This window comes from Chrysemys picta, chromosome 17, assembly GCF_011386835.1.
Source record: "Chrysemys picta bellii isolate R12L10 chromosome 17, ASM1138683v2, whole genome shotgun sequence".
NCBI classification, from domain to species: domain Eukaryota; kingdom Metazoa; phylum Chordata; order Testudines; family Emydidae; genus Chrysemys; species Chrysemys picta.
The window spans coordinates 26,504,692-26,526,442 of NC_088807.1; the positions used below are offsets into that span (position 1 = coordinate 26,504,692).

The 21,751-nt window shown below is 60.2% G+C and overlaps 1 protein-coding gene across 1 annotated transcript; it reads left to right on the plus strand.

Annotated features, from left to right (window-relative positions):
* Positions 1-1,519: 1,519 nt before the first annotated feature.
* Positions 1,520-16,686, plus strand: LOC101936757 (red-sensitive opsin). Its single transcript, XM_005281282.4, has 6 exons — positions 1,520-1,669; positions 2,769-3,065; positions 4,006-4,174; positions 5,396-5,561; positions 6,759-6,998; positions 15,746-16,686. Exons 1-6 carry the CDS (start codon positions 1,561-1,563, stop codon positions 15,860-15,862), a joined length of 1,098 nt encoding a protein of 365 aa, XP_005281339.1. The 5' UTR covers positions 1,520-1,560; the 3' UTR covers positions 15,863-16,686.
* The last annotated feature ends 5,065 nt before the right edge of the window (positions 16,687-21,751 follow it).

The following is a 21,751-nucleotide window of genomic DNA, read 5'->3' on the forward strand; positions in this document are numbered from 1 at the left end:
GATGATGGGGTGTGATGAGGTGCGGGTGACGGGGTATGTGAGGGGGATGGGATGGGATGGGGTGACAGGGTGTGTAAGGGTGTGTAAGGGTGATGGGGTGTGATGAGGTGCGGCTGATGGGGTGTGTGAAGGTGACGGGATGGGATGGGGTGACAAGGTGTGTGAGGGTGATGGGATGTGATGAGGTGCGGGTGATGGGGTGTGTGAGGTGATGGGATGGGGTGACAGGGTGTGTGAGGATGATGAGGTGCGGGTGACGGGGTATGTGAGGGTGATGGGGTGTGATGAGGATGATGGGATGTGATAGGGTGTATGAGGGTGACAGGAAGGGATGGGGTGACAGGGTGTGTGAGGATGATGGGGTGTAATGAGGTGCAGGTGACAGGGTGTGTGAGGGTGACAGGATGGGATGGGGTGACAGGGTGTGTGAGGATGATGGGGTGTGATGAGGTGCAGGTGACAGGGTGTGTGAGGGTGATGGGATGTGATGGGGTGACAGGGTGTGTGAGGATGATGGGGTGTGATGAGGTGCAGGTGACAGGGTGTGTGAGGGTGATGGGATGTGATGGGGTGACAGGGTGTGTGAGGATGATGGGGTGTGATGAGGTGCAGGTGACAGGGTGTGTGAGGGTGATGGGATGTGATGGGGTGACAGGGTGTGTGAGGGTGATGGGGTGTGATGAGGTGCAGGTGACAGGGTGTGTGAGGTGATGGGATGGGGTGACAGGGTGTGTGAGGATGATGAGGTGCAGGTGACAGGGTGTGTGAGGGTGATGGGATGTGATGGGGTGACAGGGTGTGTGAGGGTGATGGGGTGTGATGAGGTGCGGGTGATGGGGTGTGTGAGGTGATGGGATGGGGTGACAGGGTGTGTGAGGATGATGAGGTGCAGGTGACAGGGTGTGTGAGGGTGACAGGAAGGGATGGGGTGACAGGGTGTGTGAGGATGATGGGGTGTGATGAGGTGCAGGTGACGGGGTGTGTGAGGGTGACGGGATGTGATGGGGTGCGGGTGACGGGGTGCGTCGAGAAGCTGCTTTCCCCACCTCCCTCGCCTGTTGACAAACAGTCGCTCCGGCTGTGCAGGAAATGGGCTGGCAGGTGTCTCTGGCCTAGTTAGGAAAATGGGCCATTAGGAAATTGCAGGGCTGGGCTGTGCTGAGAGGGGATTAGCTCTGGGCTCCCTCTAATCAGCCCCCCTGAGCTCTCACCTGAAGTGTCCGGCAAAGTCACCGCGCGTGACGCATGGCGCCCGGGAGCCGCCGCGCGAGGGGCTGCCTGGGAGATAGGGGTGGGGGGGGTGCTAAACCTGGAGCCCAATTAACGGATCAAGAGCTTTCGGGGGATCTGGCTGCGGGGATGGGGTGTAATCCGCCCCGGGGGGGTGGCTATAAAGCGGGCACTGCCCGGGAAGCGGGCGCAGAGCGGGCGCCTGGGAGAGGGGGACGCTAGAGCGACAGGCGGCGGCAGGCGGTGACGAGGGCGAGACCGACGTGGGCAGGGCGGGGAAGGGGGAGCGCAGCGGGGCTCGGCGGGGGGCTGCAGTGGGACGGGGGCACCATGACGCAGGCCTGGGACGGGGCAGTTTTTGCCGCCCGGCGGCGCAACGATGACGATGATACAACCCGGGACAGCATGTTCGTCTACACCAACAGCAACAACACGCGAGGTGAGCGCAGGGGGGCTGGGTACCGCGGGGAGAGGAGTTGGGGTGCAGGGGGCTGGGGTACCATGGGGAAGAGGAGTTGTGGTCGGGGGACTGGGTACCACGGGGGAGCAGAGTTGGGGTGTGGGGTACTGCGGGGGAGCGGAGTTGGGGTGCAGGGGACTGGGGGACAAGAGTTGGGGTGCGGGGGGCTGGGTACCACGAGGAGAGGAGTTGAGGTGCAGGGGGCTGGGGGAGCAGAGTTGGGGTGTGGGGGGCTGGGGGAGAAGAGTTGGGGTGCGGGGGGCTGGGTACCACGGGGGAGAAGAGTTGGGGTGTGGGGGGCTGGGGGATTGGGGGAGGAGTTGGGGTGCGGGGGGCTGGGTACCGTGGGGAGCAAAGTTGGGGTGCGGGGGGCTGGGGGAGCAGAGTTGGGGTGTGGGGTACTGCGGGGGAGCGGAGTTGGGGTGCGGGGGGCTGGGGGAGAAGAGTTGGGATGCGGGGGGCTGGGTACCACGAGGAGAGGAGTTGGGGTGCAGGGGGTGGCTACCGTGGGGAGCAAAGTTGGGGTGCGGGGGTTGGGGGAGCAGAGTTGGGGTCTGGGGTACTGCGGGGGAGCGGAGTTGGGGTGCGGGGGGCTGGGTACCGCAGAGGAGAAGACTTGGGGTGCGGGGGGCTGGGGGATTGGGGAGCAGAGTTGGGGTGCAGGGGGCTGGGGGAGCAGAGTTGGGGTGCGGGGGGCTGGGCACCGCAGAGGAGAAGAGTTGGGGTGCAGGGGGCTGGGGGATTGGGGAGCAGAGTTGGGGTGCAGGGGGCTGGGGGAGCAGAGTTGGGGTGCGGGGGGCTGGGCACCGCAGAGGAGAAGAGTTGGGGTGCAGGGGGCTGGGGGCTGGGGGAGCAGAGTTGGGGTGCGGGAGGCTGGGGGAGCAGAGTTGGGGTGCGGGGGGCTGGGCACCGCAGAGGAGAAGAGTTGGGGTGCAGGGGGCTGGGGGATTGGGGAGCAGAGTTGGGGTGCGGGGGGCTGGGCACCGGGCACCGCAGGGGGATGAGTTGGGTTCTGGGGTGCAGAGGTGCCGGGCTGTGGGGCGAGCGAGGCCCCCCTCACTCCTGCCCTCCGCGCCAGGCCCCTTCGAAGGCCCCAATTACCACATTGCGCCGCGCTGGGTCTACAACGTGGTGTCGCTCTGGATGGTCTTCGTGGTCATCGCCTCCATCTTCACCAACGGGCTGGTGCTCGTGGCCACCTGGAAGTTCAAGAAGCTGCGGCACCCGCTGAACTGGATCCTGGTGAACCTGGCGATTGCCGACCTGGGCGAGACCGTCATCGCCAGCACCATCAGCGTCGTCAACCAGATCTTCGGCTACTTCATCCTGGGCCACCCACTCTGCGTCCTCGAGGGGTACACCGTGTCCACCTGCGGTGAGTGCGCCCGCCCACGGGGACTGCTCAGGAGACCACGGCCTGGCCCGCCGCAGGGAGCCACGGCTCTGCCCCACCCACAGGGAGCCGCCCACAGGGAGCCACGGCCCCGCCCACAGAGAGCCACGGCCCCGCCCCCCCACAGGGAGCCTCGGCTCTGCCCCGCCCACAGGGAGCCGCCCACAGGGAGCCACGGCCCCGCCCCCCACAGGGAGCCTCGGCTCCGCCCCCCACAGGGAGCCTCGGCTCTGCCCCGCCTACAGGGAGCCGCCCACAGGGAGCCACGGCCCCGCCCACAGAGAGCCACAGCCCCGCCCCCCACAGGGAGCCTCGGCTCTGCCCCGCCCACGGGAGCCGCCCACAGGGAGCCACGGCCCCGCCCCGCCCACAGGGAGCCACGGCCCCGCCCACAGGGAGCCACGGCCCCGCCCACAGAGAGCCTCGGCTCCGCCCCCCACAGGGAGCCGCCCACAGAGAGCCACAGCTCCGCCCCACCGCAGGGAGCCACGGCCCCACCCTGCCGCAGGGAGCCACGGCCCCACCCGCCCCCAGCCCCACCCGTGGAGGCTGGAGGCAAGGGGAAATATTTCCACGTCCGGATCAACTTAAGCCCTGACTCCAACCAGACCCCACTGCCCTTGTCCTCCAGCCGCAGGCGCCCTCGCCGGCCATGGGGATCAAGACTGAGGGGAAAAAACAGCGGAGGAGAGTTGGCAGTTTTTCAAAGGGGACACTATTAAGGGCCCAAAAGCAAGCTATTCCGCTGGGTAGGAAAGATAGAAAATGTGACAAAAGACCAGCTTGGCTTAACCACGAGATCTCGCATGATCTAAAAAATAAAAATCTATGGCTCCAGAGACACAACTCCCCCCCTTTGGCCCCTGGGCCCCAGCGGAGGGACAGGGCCTGGGCCCCCCAGTAACCCCAGTGACCCCTGCAGGTATCACGGCACTGTGGTCGCTGGCGATCATCTCCTGGGAGCGCTGGTTCGTGGTGTGCAAACCCTTTGGCAACATCAAGTTTGACGGGAAGCTGGCCATAGGCGGCATCATCTTCTCCTGGGTCTGGTCCGCCGTCTGGACTGCGCCCCCCATCTTCGGCTGGAGCAGGTGGGCGCAGGCAGAATCGCAGCTGGGGGGGTGAGGGGGAAAGAGAGAGAGAGAGATAGAGGGGGTGGATGGGGATAGATAGATAGATAGATAGAAGGGGTGGATGGGGGTAGATAGAGGGGGTGGATGGGGATAGAGAGATAGAGGGGGTGGATGGAGATAGATAGATTGATAGACAGGGTGGATGGGGATAGAGAGAGAGAGGGTGTATGGGGGCAGATAGATAGATAGAAGGGTGGATGGGAATAGATAGATAGATTGAAGGGTCAGATGGGGATAGATAGATGGGGTGTATGGGGGTAGATAGGGAGAGGGGGAGTGTATGGGGGTGGGTAGATAGAGGGGTGTATGGGGATAGATAGATGGGGTGTATGGGGGTAGATAGATAGAAGGGGAGGATGGGAATAGAGAGAGAGAGATAGAGAGAGGAGGTGTATGGGGATAAATAGATAGATCGATAGATGGGGTGTATGGGGATAGAGAGAGAGAGAGGAGGTGTCTGGAGGTAGATAGATAGATGGGTGTATGGGGATAGATAGATCGATAGATGGGGTGTATGGGGATAGAGAGAGAGAGAGGAGGTGTCTGGAGGTAGATAGATAGATGGGGTGTATGGGGATAGATAGCTAGATAGATGGGGTGTCTGGTGGTAGATGGGGGGGTGTATGGGGATAAATAGATAGATTAGATAGAAGGGACGGATGGGGAGAGAGAGAGAGACAGAGGGAGGAGGTGTATGGGGGTAGATAGAGAGAGGGGGGTGTATGGGGATAGATAGATGGGGTGTATGGGGATAGATAGGTAGATAGATGGGGTGTCTGGGGTAGATAGAGGGTGTGTGTGTATGGGGATAGATAGATAGATAGATAGATAGATAGATAGATAGATAGATAGATAGATAGATAGATAGGAGGAGGGAGGGGGCGAATGGAGGGGGACGGGTGTGAGGGGGAAGGAGTCTGAGTGGAGGGAAGGAGTGTGCAGGTAGGGTCTATGGGGTGGAGTTGTAGGGGGGAGGTCTCTCCAAATTGGGGTTGGGGAATTGGGGGGGGCTGTGGAGGGAGGGGTCTGGGTGTATCTTTGGGAAGGAGTCGGGGGCAGATGTGTGGAGCAAGAGAAGTGCATTGTGGGAGGAGAAGTATAGGTAGGGGGAAGAGTGACTGTAAGTTGTGTTGGGGTGAGGGAACCTGTGCCCCCTCCCCTGACTGCCCCCCCCCCCAGGTACTGGCCCCATGGCTTGAAGACCTCCTGTGGCCCAGATGTGTTCAGTGGCAGCTCAGACCCCGGGGTCCAGTCCTACATGATTGTGCTGATGATCACCTGCTGCTTCATCCCACTCGCCGTCATCCTCCTCTGCTACCTGCAAGTGTGGATGGCCATCCGCACGGTGAGCTCCCCCAGACCCTCCACAGGGGACCCCAACATTGGCCAAGGGCCTTCCCACCGGCCTAGTAACCCTGTGCCGACTCCTGGGGCCCAGCAAGGGGCCCAGCGTGCCTCTGCTTGGCCAAGAGCCTTCCATGGACCAGGTTGACATGCCCCAGACAACCCAGTGCAGTGCGCGGCTTGTCAATAGTTCACAGAACTCAGGGTGGGAAGGGACCTCAGGAGGTTCTAGTCCCACCTCCTGCTCAAAGCAGGACCAATCCCCAACTAAATCATCCCAGCCAGGGCTGCATCAAGCCGGGCCTTAAACACCTCCAAGAAAGAAGACTCCACCGCCTCCCTAGGGAACCCATTCCAGTGCTTCACCACCCTCCTAGTGAACCAACCTAGACCTCCCCCACTGCAACGTGAGACCATCGCTCCTTGATCTGTCATCTGCCACCACTGAGAACAGCCGAGCTCCATCCTCTTTGGAACCCCCCTCAGGTAGTTGAAAGCAGCTATCAAATCCCCCCTCATTCTTCTCTTCTGCAGACTGAATAACCCCAGTTCCCTCAGCCTCTCCTCATAAATCATGTGCTCCAGCCCCCTAAACATTTTCGTTGCCCTCCGCTGGACTCTCTCCAATTTGTCCACATCCTTCTATAGTGTGGGGCCCAAAATGGGACACACTACTCCAGATGAGGCCTCACCAATGTCGAATAAAGGGGAACGATCACGTCCCTTGATCTGCTGGCAATGCCCCTACTTATACAGCCCAAAATGCCATTAGCCTTCTTGGCAACAAGAGCACACTGTCGCCTCATATCCAGCTTCTCGTCCACTGTGACCCCTAGGTCCTTTTCTGCAGAACTGCTACCTAGTCATTCGGTCCCTAGTCTGTAGCAGTGTATAGGATTCTTCCGTCCTAAGTGCAGGACTCTGCTCTTGTCCTTGTTGAACCTCATCCGATTTCTTTTGGCCCAATCCTCTAATTTGTCTAGGTCCTTCTGTATCCGATCCCTACTCTCTAGTGTATCTACCACTCCTCCCAGCTAAGTGTCAGTTTAGAGCATTCCACTGGCCTAGCCAACGTGCCTCAGCCCATGAGGCCCAACGACAGGCCCAGCTTGCCATGGTTGGTTGGCTGGTTAACAGCTTGGTTGGCAGCTGGCAACCCCTAGGCCGTGCTCTAAGCCTGGCTTCCTCTCCCCCGCAGGTGGCAGCCCAGCAGAAGGAATCAGAGTCCACCCAAAAGGCGGAGAAGGAAGTGTCACGCATGGTAGTGGTCATGATCATTGCCTACATCTTCTGCTGGGGCCCCTACACCTTCTTCGCCTGCTTCGCTGCTGCCAACCCCGGCTACGCCTTCCACCCACTGGCAGCTGCTCTGCCTGCCTACTTCGCCAAGAGCGCCACCATCTACAACCCCATCATCTACGTCTTCATGAACAGGCAGGTGAGTTGCTCACGGCTCATGGCATTCTGGGAAATGGCCAGGGGTCCAGTCCCGCCACCTGGGCTCTCAGGTCCATAGACAGAGGGGGTGTATGGGGAGGTATGGAGGGGATGGATGGATGCAGGGATGGGTGTATATGGGGAGCAGTGTGTAGGGGTGGAGGGATAGGTGGATGCAGGAGGGATGGATGGATGGGGTGGATAGATGGAGGGATGGACGGATTGGTAGGTGAGTGGATGGATGGATGAAGGGAGGGATAGTAGAGAGTCAGTGAGTGCATGAAAGGGTAGAAGACAGATGGATGGATGGATGAAGGGTTGGTAGATGGATGAAGGGGTGGTAGTTGGATGGGTGGACAGTCAGACGGATGAAAGTGCAGGTGGGTGGATGGAGGGATAGTGGGTAGATAGATGGATGGATGAAGAGATAGACAGGTAGATAGATGGATGGATGGGTGGATGAATGGATGCGGGATAGTGGGTAGATGGATGGATGGATGAATGAAGGGATAATAGACAGGTGGATGGATGGAGAGATAGTGGGTAGATGGGTGGATGAAGAGATAGTAGACAGGTAGGTAGGTGGATGGATGGGTGGGTGGATGAATGGATGGAGGGATAGTGGGTAGATAGATGGATGGATGAAGGGATATAAGATGGATAAAGGGTTGGTAGATGGATGAAGGAGTAGTAGATGTATGGGTGGATGGACAGACGGGTGAAGGTGCAGGTGCGTGGAGGGATGGATGGATGGAGGGATAGTGGGTAGATGGATGGATGGATGAAGAGATAGTAGACAGGTGGGTGGATGGAGGGATAGTGGGTAGATGGATGGATGAATGAAGAGATAGTAGACAGGTGGGTGGATGAATGGATGGAGGGATAGTGGGTAGATGGATGGATGGATGAAGGGATGGTAGACAGGTGGGTGGATGGATGGATGGAGGGATAGTGGGTAGATGGATGGATGGATGAAGGGATAGTAGACAGGTGGGTGGATGAATGGATGGAGGGATAGTGGGTAGATGGATGGATGAATGAAGAGATAGTAGACAGGTGGGTGGATGGATGGATGGAGGGATAGTGGGTAGATGGATGGATGGATGAAGAGATAGTAGACAGGTGGGTGGATGAATGGATGGAGGGATAGTGGGTAGATGGATGGATGAATGAAGAGATAGTAGACAGGTGGGTGGATGAATGGATGGAGGGATAGTGGGTAGATGGATAGATGGATGAAGGGATGGTAGACAGGTGGGTGGATGAATGGATGGAGGGATAGTGGGTAGATGGATGAATGAAGAGATAGTAGACAGGTGGGTGGATGGATGGATGGAGGGATAGTGGGTAGATGGATGGATGGATGAAGAGATAGTAGACAGGTGGGTGGATGAATGGATGCAGGATAGTGGGTAGATGGATGGATGAATGAAGAGATAGTAGACAGGTAGGTGGATGAATGGATGGAGGGATAGTGGGTAGATGGATGGATGGATGAAGAGATAGTAGACAGGTAGGTGGATGAATGGATGGAGGGATAGTGGGTAGATGGATGGATGGATGAAGAGATAGTAGACAGGTAGGTAGGTGGATGGATGGGTGGGTGGATGAATGGATGGAGGGATAGTGGGTAGATGGATGGATGAAGGGATAGAAGATGGATGAAGGGTTGGTAGATGGATGAAGGAGTAGAAGATGTATGGGTGGACGGACAGACGGGTGAAGGTGCAGGTGGGTGGGTGAAGGGATGGAGGGATAGTGGGTAGATGGATGGGTGGATGAAGGGATAGAAGATGGATGAAGGGTTGGTAGATGGATGAAGGAGTAGTAGATGTATGGGTGGATGGACAGACGGGTGAAGGTGCAGGTGCGTGGAGGGATGGATGGATGGAGGGATAGTGGGTAGATGGATGGATGGATGAAGAGATAGTAGACAGGTGGGTGGATGGATGGATGGAGGGATAGTGGGTAGATGGATGGATGGATGAAGAGATAGTAGACAGGTGGGTGGATGGATGGATGGAGGGATAGTGGGTAGATGGATGGATGGATGAAGGGATAGTAGACAGGTGGGTGGATGAATGGATGGAGGGATAGTGGGTAGATGGATGGATGAATGAAGAGATAGTAGACAGGTGGGTGGATGGATGGATGGATGGAGGGATAGTGGGTGGATGGATGGATGAAGAGATAGTAGACAGGTGGGTGGATGGATGGATGGAGGGATAGTGGGTAGATGGATGGATGGATGAAGAGATAGTAGACAGGTGGGTGGATGGATGGATGGAGGGATAGTGGGTAGATGGATGGATGGATGAAGGGATAGTAGACAGGTGGGTGGATGAATGGATGGAGGGATAGTGGGTAGATGGATGGATGAATGAAGAGATAGTAGACAGGTGGGTGGATGGATGGATGGATGGAGGGATAGTGGGTGGATGGATGGATGAAGAGATAGTAGACAGGTGGGTGGATGGATGGATGGAGGGATAGTGGGTAGATGGATGGATGGATGAAGGGATAGTAGACAGGTGGGTGGATGAATGGATGGAGGGATAGTGGGTAGATGGATGGATGAATGAAGAGATAGTAGACAGGTGGGTGGATGAATGGATGCAGGATAGTGGGTAGATGGATGGATGGATGAAGAGATAGTAGACAGGTGGGTGGATGGATGGATGGAGGGATAGTGAGTAGATGGCTGGATGGATGAAGGGATAGTAGACAGGTGGGTGGATGAATGGATGTGGGATAGTGGGTAGATGGAGGGATGGATGGATGAAGGGATAGTAGACAGGTGGGTGGATGAATGGATGGAGGGATAGTGGGTAGATGGATGGATGGATGAAGGGATAGTAGACAGGTGGGTGGATGAATGGATGGAGGGATAGTGGGTAGATGGAGGGATGGATGGATGAAGGGATAGTAGACAGGTGGCTGGATGAATGGATGCGGGATAGTGGGTAGATGGAGGGATGGATGGATGAAGGGATAGTAGACAGGTGGGTGGATGGATGGATGGAGGGATAGTGGTTAGATGGATGGATGGATGAAGGGATAGTAGACAGGTGGGTGGATGAATGGATGGAGGGATAGTGGTTAGATGGATGAAGAGATAGTAGACAGGTGGGTGGATGAATGGATGGAGGGATAGTGGTTAGATGGATGGATGGATGAAGGGATAGTAGACAGGTGGGTGGATGAATGGATGGAGGGATAGTGAGTAGATGGATGGATGAAGGGATAGTAGACAGGTGGCTGGATGAATGGATGGAGGGATAGTGGGTAGATGGATGGATGGATGAAGGGATAGTAGACAGGTGGGTGGATGAATGGATGGAGGGATAGTGGTTAGATGGATGGATGGATGAAGGGATAGTAGACAGGTGGGTGGATGAATGGATGGAGGGATAGTGGTTAGATGGATGGATGGATGAAGGGATAGTAGACAGGTGGGTGGATGAATGGATGGAGGGATAGTGAGTAGATGGATGGATGAAGGGATAGTAGACAGGTGGGTGGATGAATGGATGGAGGGATAGTGAGTAGATGGCTGGATGGATGAAGGGATAGTACCTAGGGAGGTGGTGGAGTCTCCTTCCTTGGAGGTTTTTAAGGCCCGGCTTGACAAAGCCCTGGCTGGGATGATTTAGCTGGGAATTGGTCCTGCTTTCAGCAGGGGGTTGGACTAGATACCTCCTGAGGTCCCTTCCAACCCTGATATTCTATGATTCTATGATAGTAGACAGGTAGGTGGATGGGTGGATGAAGTGATGGTGGGTAGATGGATGCATGAAGAGATAGTAGACAGGTAGGTAGGTGGATTGATGGGTGGGTGGATGAATGGATGGAGGGATAGTAGACAAGTGGGTGGATGAATGGATGCGGGATAGTGGGTAGATGGATGGATGGATGAAGGGATAGTAGACAGGTGGGTGGATGGATGGAGGGATGGAGGGATAGTGGTTAGATGGATGGATGGATGAAGGGATAGTAGACAGGTGGGTGGATGGATGGATGGAGGGATAGTGGTTAGATGGCTGGGTGGATGAAGGGATAGTAGACAGGTGGGTGGATGAATGGATGGAGGGATAGTGGGTAGATGGATGGATGGATGAAGGGATAGTAGACAGGTGGGTGGATGGATGGATGGAGGGATAGTGGGTAGATGGATGGATGGATGAAGGGATAGTAGACAGGTGGGTGGATGGATGGATGGAGGGATAGTGGGTAGATGGCTGGGTGGATGAAGGGATAGTAGACAGGTGGGTGGATGGATGGATGGAGGGATAGTGGGTAGATGGATGGATGAATGAAGAGATAATAGACAGGTGGGTGGATGGATGGATGGAGGGAGGGATAGTAGACAGGTGGGTGGATGAATGGATGGAGGGATAGTGGGTAGATGGATGGATGGATGAAGGGATAGTAGACAGGTGGGTGGATGGATGGATGGAGGGATAGTGGGTAGATGGCTGGGTGGATGAAGGGATAGTAGACAGGTGGGTGGATGGATGGATGGAGGGATAGTGGGTAGATGGATGGATGAATGAAGAGATAATAGACAGGTGGGTGGATGGATGGATGGAGGGAGGGATAGTAGACAGGTGGGTGGATGAATGGATGGAGGGATAGTGGGTAGATGGCTGGGTGGATGAAGGGATAGTAGACAGGTGGGTGGATGGATGGATGGAGGGATAGTGGTTAGATGGATGGATGGATGAAGGGATAGTAGACAGGTGGGTGGATGAATCGATGGAGGGATAGTGGGTAGCTGGATGGATGGATGAAGGGATAGTGGGTAGATAGATGGATGGATGAAGGGATATAAGATGGATAAAGGGTTGGTAGATGGATGAAGGAGTAGAAGATGTATGGGTGGACGGACAGACGGGTGAAGGTGCAGGTGGGTGGATGAAGGGATGGAGGGATAGTGGGTAGATGGATGGATGAAGGGATAGAAGATGGATGAAGGGTTGGTAGATGGATGAAGGAGTAGAAGATGTATGGGTGGACGGACAGACGGGTGAAGGTGCAGGTGGGTGGATGAATCGATGGAGGGATAGTTGTTAGATAGATGGATGAATGAAGGGATAGAAGATGAATGAAGGGTTGGTAGATAGATGAAGGAGTAGTAGATGTATGGGTGGACGGACAGACGGGTGAAGGTGCAGGTGGGTGGGTGAAGGGATGGAGGGATAGTGGGTAGCTGGATGGATGGATGAAGGGATAGTAGACAGGTGGGTGGATGAATGGATGGAGGGATAGTGGGTAGATGGATGGATGGATGAAGAGATAGTAGACAGGTGGGTGGATGAATCGATGGAGGGATAGTGGGTAGATGGATGGATGCATGAAGGGATAGAAGATGAATGAAGGGTTGGTAGATGTATGGGTGGACGGACAGACGGGTGAAGGTGCAGGTGGGTGGGTGAAGGGATGGAGGGATAGTGGGTAGATGGATGGGTGGATGAAGGGATAGAAGATGGATGAAGGGTTGGTAGATGGATGAAGGAGTAGAAGATGTATGGGTGGACGGACAGACGGGTGAAGGTGCAGGTGGGTGGATGAATCGATGGAGGGATAGTTGTTAGATAGATGGATGAATGAAGGGATAGAAGATGAATGAAGGGTTGGTAGATAGATGAAGGAGTAGTAGATGTATGGGTGGACGGACAGACGGGTGAAGGTGCAGGTGGGTGGGTGAAGGGATGGAGGGATAGTGGGTAGCTGGATGGATGGATGAAGGGATAGTAGACAGGTGGGTGGATGAATGGATGGAGGGATAGTGGGTAGATGGATGGATGGATGAAGAGATAGTAGACAGGTGGGTGGATGAATCGATGGAGGGATAGTGGGTAGATGGATGGATGCATGAAGGGATAGAAGATGAATGAAGGGTTGGTAGATGTATGGGTGGACGGACAGACGGGTGAAGGTGCAGGTGGGTGGGTGAAGGGATGGAGGGATAGTGGGTAGATGGATGGGTGGATGAAGGGATAGAAGATGGATGAAGGGTTGGTAGATGGATGAAGGAGTAGTAGATGTATGGGTGGACGGACAGACGGGTGAAGGTGCAGGTGGGTGGGTGAAGGGATGGAGGGATGAAGGGATAGAAGATGAATGAAGGGTTGGTAGATGGATGAAGGAGTAGTAGATGTATGGGTGGACGGACAGACGGGTGAAGGTGCAGGTGGGTGGGTGAAGGGATGGATGAAGGAATAGTGGGTAGATGGATGGATGAATCGATGGAGGGATAGTGGGTAGATAGATGGGTGGATGAAGGGATAGAAGATGAATGAAGGGTTGGTAGATGGATGAAGGAGTAGAAGATGTATGGGTGGACGGACAGACGGGTGAAGGTGCCGGTGGGTGGGTGAAGGGATGGAGGGATAGTGGGTAGATGGATGGATGAAGGGATAGAAGATGGATGAAGGGTTGGTAGATGGATGAAGGAGTAGAAGATGTATGGGTGGACGGACAGACGGGTGAAGGTGCAGGTGGGTGGGTGAAGGGATGGAGGGATAGTGGGTAGATGGATGGATGAATCGATGGAGGGATAGTGGGTAGATAGATGGGTGGATGAAGGGATAGAAGATGGATGAAGGGTTGGTAGATGGATGAAGGAGTAGTAGATGTATGGGTGGACGGACAGACGGGTGAAGGTGCCGGTGGGTGGGTGAAGGGATGGAGGGATAGTGGGTAGATAGATGGATGGATGAAGGGATAGAAGATGGATGAAGGGTTGGTAGATGGATGAAGGAGTAGAAGATCTATGGGTGGACGGACAGACGGGTGAAGGTGCAGGTGGGTGGGTGAAGGGATGGAGGGGGAAGTAGATGGGGAGCCTGGTTTACGACGGGAGCAGCTGCCTGCCTGGCCCTCTGGGAAAAGGCCGCCCGGGGGGGGGGCAAGTGGGGCAATTTGCCCCGGGCCGTGCAGGGGCCCTGCGAGCTCTGGCCCAGCGGCGGTCCGGGTCTTCGGCGGCATTTTGACGGCGGGGGGCCCTTCAGTCGCTCCGGGTCCTGGGCGGCTGGCCCTTCAGTGCTGCCGAAGACAGAGAGCAACTGAAGGGCCCCCCCACCACTGAAATGCCGCCGAAGACCCGGACCACCGCCAGGTGAGTACAAGTTCCGCAGCCAGGGCCGGAATCGGGCCCCACGCTCCTAAGAGAGCCCCGCAACGTCCCAAAGGAACTGCCGCCAAAGTCCCGGCACTGTCTGCGGCGGCATTTCGGGGGAGGGTCCTGTGACGGGTTGGATCACAGAAACCCCCTTGGGAGCTGCTACCCGATGTGCAAAGACTACCCCTGCTCCGGTTTTCCCTGCCAGCTCAGGACTCCAGCCCCCTGTCCTGCTGAGCCACACACGCCCGTCTGCTCCAACACAGACCTAGGGTCTGAATCACTCGTCCCAAAGCTGCAGGTTTACCTGAAAACAGCTCCCAGAAGTGTGCTTGTCTTTAGCACTCAGATGCCCAACTCCCAATGGGGTCTAAACCCAGATAAATCCGTTTTACCCTGAATAAAGCTTATGCAGGGCAAACTCAGAAATTGTTCGCCCTCTGTAACACTGATAGAGAGAGATGCACAGCTGTTTGCTCCCCCAGGTATTAATACATACTCTGAGTAAATTACTAAATACAAAGTGATTTTATTAAATACAGACAGTAGGATTTAAGTGGTTCCAAGTAGTAACAGACAGAACAAAGTAAGTCACCAAGCAAAATAAAATAAAATGCGCAAATCTATGTCTAATCAAACTGAATACAGATAATCTCACCCTCAGAGATGCTTCAGTAAGTTTTTCTCCGACTGGACACCTTCCAGGCCTGGGCACAATTCTTTCCCCTGGTACAGCTCTTGTTGCAGCTCAGGTGGTAGTAGGGGATTCTTCATGATGGCTCCTCCCCCCCCCTTGTTCTCTTCCCCCCTTTATATATCTTTTGCATAAGGCGGGAACCCTTTGTCCCTCTGGGTTTCCACCCCCCCTCTCACTGGAAAAGCACCAGGTTAAAGATGGATTCCAGTTCAGGTGACATGATCACATGTCACTGCAAGACTTCATTACTCACTTGCCAGCACACACATACAGGAAGACTCACAGGTAAATACAGCCATCTGCAGACAATGGGAGTCATCGAGATTCCAAACCATCCTTAATGGCCCACACTTTACATAATGAATTTATTAGAGCATAAGCTTTCGTGGACTACAGCCCACTTCTGTATATGCATCCGAAGAAGTGGGCTGTAGTCCACGAAAGCTTATGCTCTAATAAATTTGTTAGTCTCTAAGGTGCCACAAGTACTCCTGTTCTTCTTTTTGCGGATACAGACTAACACGGCTGTTACTCTGAAACTTTACATAATGACAATAGGCCCTCAGAGTTATGTTTCATATTTGTAGGTTCAGATACAAGAGTGGTACATTTCTACAAATGGGATGATCACACTCCGTAGATTATGAGCTTTGTAACGATACCTTACAAGAGACCTTTGGCATGAAGCACATCCCAGTTACATTACAGTCACTTGTATTTTTATAAGACCATATAGACAGCACAACGTCACAGTCCTTCTTCCACGGCAGCGATTGACTTCGGCAGCAGCTCCTTCGAATCGGGCCCCGCGGTGCCTAAAGCCGGCCCTGGCCGCAGCTCCCCCGCTTTGCCCCAGGCCCCCGGAATCCTCTGGGGGACCCCCGAGCGCCGTGCCCCACCCCCTCTAACCCCGCCTCTCTCCCCCCAGTTCCGTAACTGCATAATGCAGCTGTTTGGGAAGAAGGTGGACGACGGCTCGGAGCTCTCCTCCACCTCCCGCACTGAGGTCTCCTCCGTCTCCAACTCCTCTGTGTCGCCGGCATAGGAGGGACCCCGACGGACGGACGGACGGACGGGACTCTTCCCCACTCCCTGCCTGCCCCCCACGCAGTATGGATCCCTCCTGAGCATATGAAGTACTGTCTTTTCTCCCCCACTTGGCCACGCCTCCTCTGGAGACTCCACCCCACCAGTGGTTGGCTCCGCCCCCCCAGGGAACGAGGCCCCTTTCCGTCCAGCAGGGGCCAGGAGAGTTTAGCTTTTGTAAAGCAAGAGCCCCATCTCCCCACAAGAGCCGCATGGGCTCCGCCCCCAGCCCGATTCTCTGTCGCTCCGCCCCTCGAGCCCGGGGCCTGCTCTACTGGAAAGGGAATGTGAGCTGCCCTGGGAGTGTTTGGGTCCATCCCACAGGTGGCTGCATCCCAGTGGGGCTGGCTGTGTGGGGAGAGGACGCTTTGCCCCAGAGGTGGCTGCATCCCAGTGGGGCTGGCTGTGTGGGGAGAGGACGCTTTGCCCCGGAGGTGGCTGCATCCCAGTGGGGTTGGGTGTGTGGGGACAGGCCCCTCCGCCCAAGGTGGCTGCATCTCAACAGGGCCCGGCGTGCGGCGTGCTGCTGCTCTGCCCCAGAGGTGGCTGCACCTGAGCGGAGCGATGGAGAATCAGCCCCTCTCATGTTCCACCCCCAGGCTGGCCGGGCCCCGGCCCCGGCCCCGGCCCCGGCCGCCCCCCTGTAAATAGTGTTTGATAAGGAGCCTAGCTAGGAACGCAGGGACAGAGACCAGCACAAACGCCAAGCCAGGCGCCGCCCCCTCGGTGCCCCGGGGCTGCGCCGCGCCCGGCCTGTACCGTAGCCAATAAAGGTTTGTAACTTCTGTACCCAGCTCTCCAGCTTTCTCCTACGAGCCCCCAAGGGTGCGGCGGGGGTCCGGGAATCGGGGGGGTCTGTCTTCAGTAGGGGCAGCAGTGGGATTCTGGGGGTGGATGGAGCGCCCATGAGGTGGGGGGGGGAGCCCTTTCACACCACATGGGGAGCTAAGATTGCCACGGCTATCGCCGCCTGCCCCCACACGGTCCCACGATGCCCCCTGCCACGGCTAACGCCACCTGCCCCCGCCCCGCCCCACGATGCACCCTGCCACGACTAACACTGCCTGCCCCCGCAACGCCCCACGATGCACCCTGCCACGACTAATGCCACCTGCCCCCGCAACGCCCCACGATGCACCCTGCCACGGCTAACGCCACCTGCCCCCGCCCCGCGCCACGATGCCCCCTGCCACGGCTAACGCCACCTGCCCCCGCACCGTCCCACGATGCACCCTGCCACGGCTAACGCCACCTGCCCCCGCCCCGCGCCACGATGCCCCCTGCCACGGCTAACGCCACCTGCCCCCGCCCTGCGCCACGATGCCCCCTGCCACGGCTAACGCCGCCTGCCCCCGCACCGCCCCACGATGCACCCTGCCACGGCTAATGCCACCTGCCCCCGCAACGCCCCACGATGCACCCTGCCACGGCTAAGGCCACCTGCCCCCGCCCCGCGCCACGATGCACCCTGCCACGGCTAACGCCACCTGCCCCCGCAACGCCCCACGATGCCCCCTGCCACGGCTAACGCCACCTGCCCCCGCACCGCCCCACGATGCACCCTGCCACGGCTAACGCCACCTACCCCCGCCCCGCGCCACGATGCCCCCTGCCACGGCTAACGCCACCTGCCCCCGCCCCGCGCCACGATGCCCCCTGCCACGGCTAACGCCACCTGCCCCCGCACCGTCCCACGATGCACCCTGCCACGGCTAACGCCACCTGCCCCCGCCCCGCGCCACGATGCACCCTGCCACGGCTAACGCCACCTGCCCCTGCACCGCCCCACAATGCCCCCTGCCACGGCTAACGCCACCTGCCCCCGCAACGCCCCACAATGCCCCCTGCCACGGCTAACGCCACCTGCCCCCGCAACGCCCCACGATGCCCCCTGCCACGGCTAACGCCACCTGCCCCCGCACCGCCCCACGATGCACCCTGCCACGGCTAACGCCACCTCCCCCGCCCCGCGCCACGATGCCCCCTGCCACGGCTAACGCCACCTGCCCCCGCCCCGCGCCACGATGCCCCCTGCCACGGCTAACGCCACCTGCCCCCGCACCGTCCCACGATGCACCCTGCCACGGCTAACGCCACCTGCCCCCGCCCCGCGCCACGATGCCCCCTGCCACGGCTAACGCCACCTGCCCCCGCACCGTCCCACGATGCACCCTGCCACGGCTAACGCCACCTGCCCCCACCCCGCGCCACGATGCACCCTGCCACGGCTAACGCCGCCTGCCCCCGCACCGCCCCACGATGCCCCCTGCCACGGCTAATGCCGCCTGCCCCCGCACCGCCCCACGATGCCCCCTGCCACGGCTAATGCCGCCTGCCCCCGCACCGCCCCACGATGCCCCCTGCCACGGCTAATGCCACCTGCCCCCGCACCGCCCCACGATGCCCCCTGCCACGGCTAATGCCACCTGCCCCCGCACCGTCCCACGATGCACCCTGCCACGACTAACACTGCCTGCCCCCGCCCCGCGCCACGATGCCCCCTGCCACGGCTAACGCCACCTGCCCCCGCCCCGCGCCACGATGCCCCCTGCCACGGGTAACGCCACCTGCCCCCGCACCGCCCCACGATGCACCCTGCCACGGCTAATGCCACCTGCCCCCGCAACGCCCCACGATGCACCCTGCCACGGCTAATGCCACCTGCCCCCGCACCGCCCCACGATGCCCCCTGCCACGGCTAATGCCACCTGCCCCCGCACCGTCCCACGATGCACCCTGCCACGACTAACACCGCCTGCCCCCGCACCGCCCCACGATGCCCCCTGCCACGGCTAACGCCACCTGCCCCCGCAACGCCCCACGATGCCCCCTGCCACGGCTAACGCCACCTGCCCCCGCACCGTCCCACGATGCCCCCTGCCACGGCTAACGCCACCTGCCCCCGCAACGCACCACGATGCCCCCTGCCACGACTAACGCCACCTGCCCCCGCACCGTCCCACGATGCACCCTGCCACGGCTAATACCGCCTGCCCCCGCCCCGCGCCACGATGCACCCTGCCACGGCTAACGCCACCTGCCCCCGCACCGCCCCATGATGCACCCTGCCACGGCTAATGCCACCTGCCCCCGCCCCGCGCCACGATGCCCCCTGCCACGACTAACGCTGCCTGCCCCCCCAACGCCCCACGATGCACCCTGCCACGGCTAATGCCACCTGCCCCCGCACCGCCCCACGATGCCCCCTGCCACGGCTAATGCCACCTGCCCCCGCACCGCCCCACGATGCCCCCTGCCACGGCTAATGCCACCTGCCCCCGCACCGCCCCACGATGCCCCCTGCCACGGCTAATGCCACCTGCCCCCGCCCCGCGCCACGATGCACCCTGCCACGGCTAACGCCACCTGCCCCCGCACCGCCCCATGATGCACCCTGCCACGGCTAATGCTCACTCCCCTGCAGTCCCACGATGCAGCCTGCCACAGCTAACACCCACTACCCCGCACCATCCCACAATGCACCCTGCCACGGCTAATGCCCACTCCCCTGCAGTCCCACGATGCCCCCTGCCACGGCTAATACCACCTGCCCCCGCACCGCCCCACAATGCTCACAGCCACGGCTAACGCCCAGTTCCCTGAACCTGCCCACTATGCACCCTTCCCACCCCCCCGGTGCCCAGCCCTGACCCACACGTCCCCGGCCTCTGGTGCCCAGCCCTTACCCACACGTCCCTGCCCCCCAGTGCCCAGCCCTTACCCACACATCCCTGCCCCCCGTATCTGGCCCTGACCCACACGTCCTCGCCCCCCGGTGCCCAGCCCTTACCCACATGTCCCTGCCTCCCGTACCTGGCCCTGACCCATACGTCCCCGCCCCAGTGCCCGGCCCTGACCCACACATTCCCGCCCCCCGTACCCGGCCCTTACCCACACGTCCCCGCCCCCAGTGCCCAGCCCTGACCCATATGTGCCCACCCCCCGGTGCCCAGCCCTGATCCACACGTCTCTGCCCCCCATACCTGGCCGTGACTCTCACGTCCCCGCCCCCGGTGCCTGGCCCTTACCCACATGTCCCTGGCTCTCTCGTGGGTGCTGTAGGCCGTCCTCTCCTCCACGCAGGCTATGTTGTGGGGCAGCGTGACCACCTCTGCCACGTTGAGCTGTATCATGGCATTCACCTGCTCCTCCAGGTTCTGGTGTCTGCAGGGGGGACGCCCCGGGTCAGTGCCTGCCCTCCGGTGCCCCTCCTGTGCCCCGGGGGCACCAGCCGGCTCATCCCATTGATCCCATTACGGCTGGGGCTCTGCTGATTGGACTGCAGGAGATTTGGCTCCGTTCCCTCATCTGACACGGCCCTGGGGTGGGGTGGAAGGAAATGCACAGGAAGCACAGATACCAGGAGTGCGACATGGTGGGGCACAGGGCGGTGCCAGGCCTGGGGCACTGGGGGGGCAGGGCGGTGCCAGGCCTGGGGCACTGGGGGCAGGGCGGTGCCAGGCCTGGGGCACTGGGGGCAGGGCGGTGCCAGGCCTGGGGCACTGGGGGGGCAGGGCGGTGCCAGGCCTGGGGCACTGGGGGGCAGGGCGGTGCCAGGCCTGGGGCACTGGGGGGGCAGGGCGGTGCCAGGCCTGGGGCACTGGGGGGGCAGGGCGGTGCCAGGCCTGGGGCACTGGGGGGCAGGGCAGACCCCGGTTCCCCTCCTCACCTCTCCCTCTCCCCCTCTCGCAGCTGTTCCAGCAGCTGGTGCTGTCCCTGGCACCAGCCCACCTGCAGTGCCAGCCACCGGCCTTCAGCATCACCCCCAGCCTCTCCCCGCCTCCCCGGCACCGCCCCGGCCTCTCCCCCGCCTCCCCGGCACCGCCCCAGCCTCTCCCCGCCTCCCCGGCACCGCCCCGGCCTCTCCCCCGCCTCCCCGGCACCGCCCCGGCCTCTCCCCGCCTCCCCGGCACCGCCCCGGCCTCTCCCCCGCCTCCCCTGGCGCCGCCCCGGCCTCTCCCCCGCCACCCCTGGCGCCGCCCCGGCCTCTCCCCCGCCTCCTCTGGCGCCGCCCCGGCCTCTCCCCCGCCTCCCCTGGCCCCGCCCCGGCCTCTCCCCCGCCTCCCCTGGCGCCGCCCCGGCCTCTCCCCCGCCTCCCCTGGCCCCGCCCCGGCCTCTCCCCCGCCTCCCCTGGCGCTGCCCCGGCCTCTCCTCGCCTCCCCTGGCGCCGCCCCGGCCTCTCCCCCGCCTCCCCTGGCCCCGCCCCGGCCTCTCCCCCGCCTCCCCTGGCGCCGCCCCGGCCTCTCCCCCGCCTCCCCTGGCGCCGCCCCGGCCTCTCCCCCGCCTCCCCTGGCGCTGCCCCGGCCTCTCCTCGCCTCCCCTGGCGCTGCCCCGGCCTCTCCTCGCCTCCCCTAGCCACGCCCCGGCCTCTCCCCCGCCTCCCCTGGCGCCGCCCCGGCCTCTCCTCGCCTCCCCTGGCGCTGCCCAGCCTCTCCCCCGCCTCCCCTGGCGCTGCCCAGCCTCTCCCCGCCTCCCCCGGCCTGGCTCTGGGTGTGACCCCTGGGCCAGCTCCGGAGGGGACGTCTTGGCACTCCACGGCTGGTGTGGGGCAGTTCTGGTCCAGCTGTGGGGGGACAGAGATAGTGAGGGACAGGCGGGGGGAGTGAGCAAATCCCCCATATTTCCTCCCCCGCCGTCCCGCAACGCCCCCCAGCGTGGCTAACACCCATTGCCCCCCACACCTCTCCCCAGAGTGGCCGTGTCTCAGTGCTGGGCAAGGGGTCCTGGGATAGCCCGCCCCTGCCCCACCTGAGGGGCCGAGTCCCATCCCCTGGCAAGGGGCCCCATATAACCCGTCCCTGCACCTCTCCCCAGAGGGGCCACGTCCTGGCGCTGGGCAAGGTGGATC

Bases quoted from the DNA above. Each gene is read 5' to 3' on its own strand.
- LOC101936757 (XM_005281282.4), top strand. From the start codon at position 1,561: ATGACGCAGGCCTGGGACGGGGCAGTTTTTGCCGCCCGGCGGCGCAAC. The intron at 5,562-6,758 runs GTGAGCTCCCCC...TCTCCCCCGCAG, and splicing joins TGTGGATGGCCATCCGCACG to GTGGCAGCCCAGCAGAAGGA. The intron at 6,999-15,745 runs GTGAGTTGCTCA...CTCTCCCCCCAG, and splicing joins ACGTCTTCATGAACAGGCAG to TTCCGTAACTGCATAATGCA.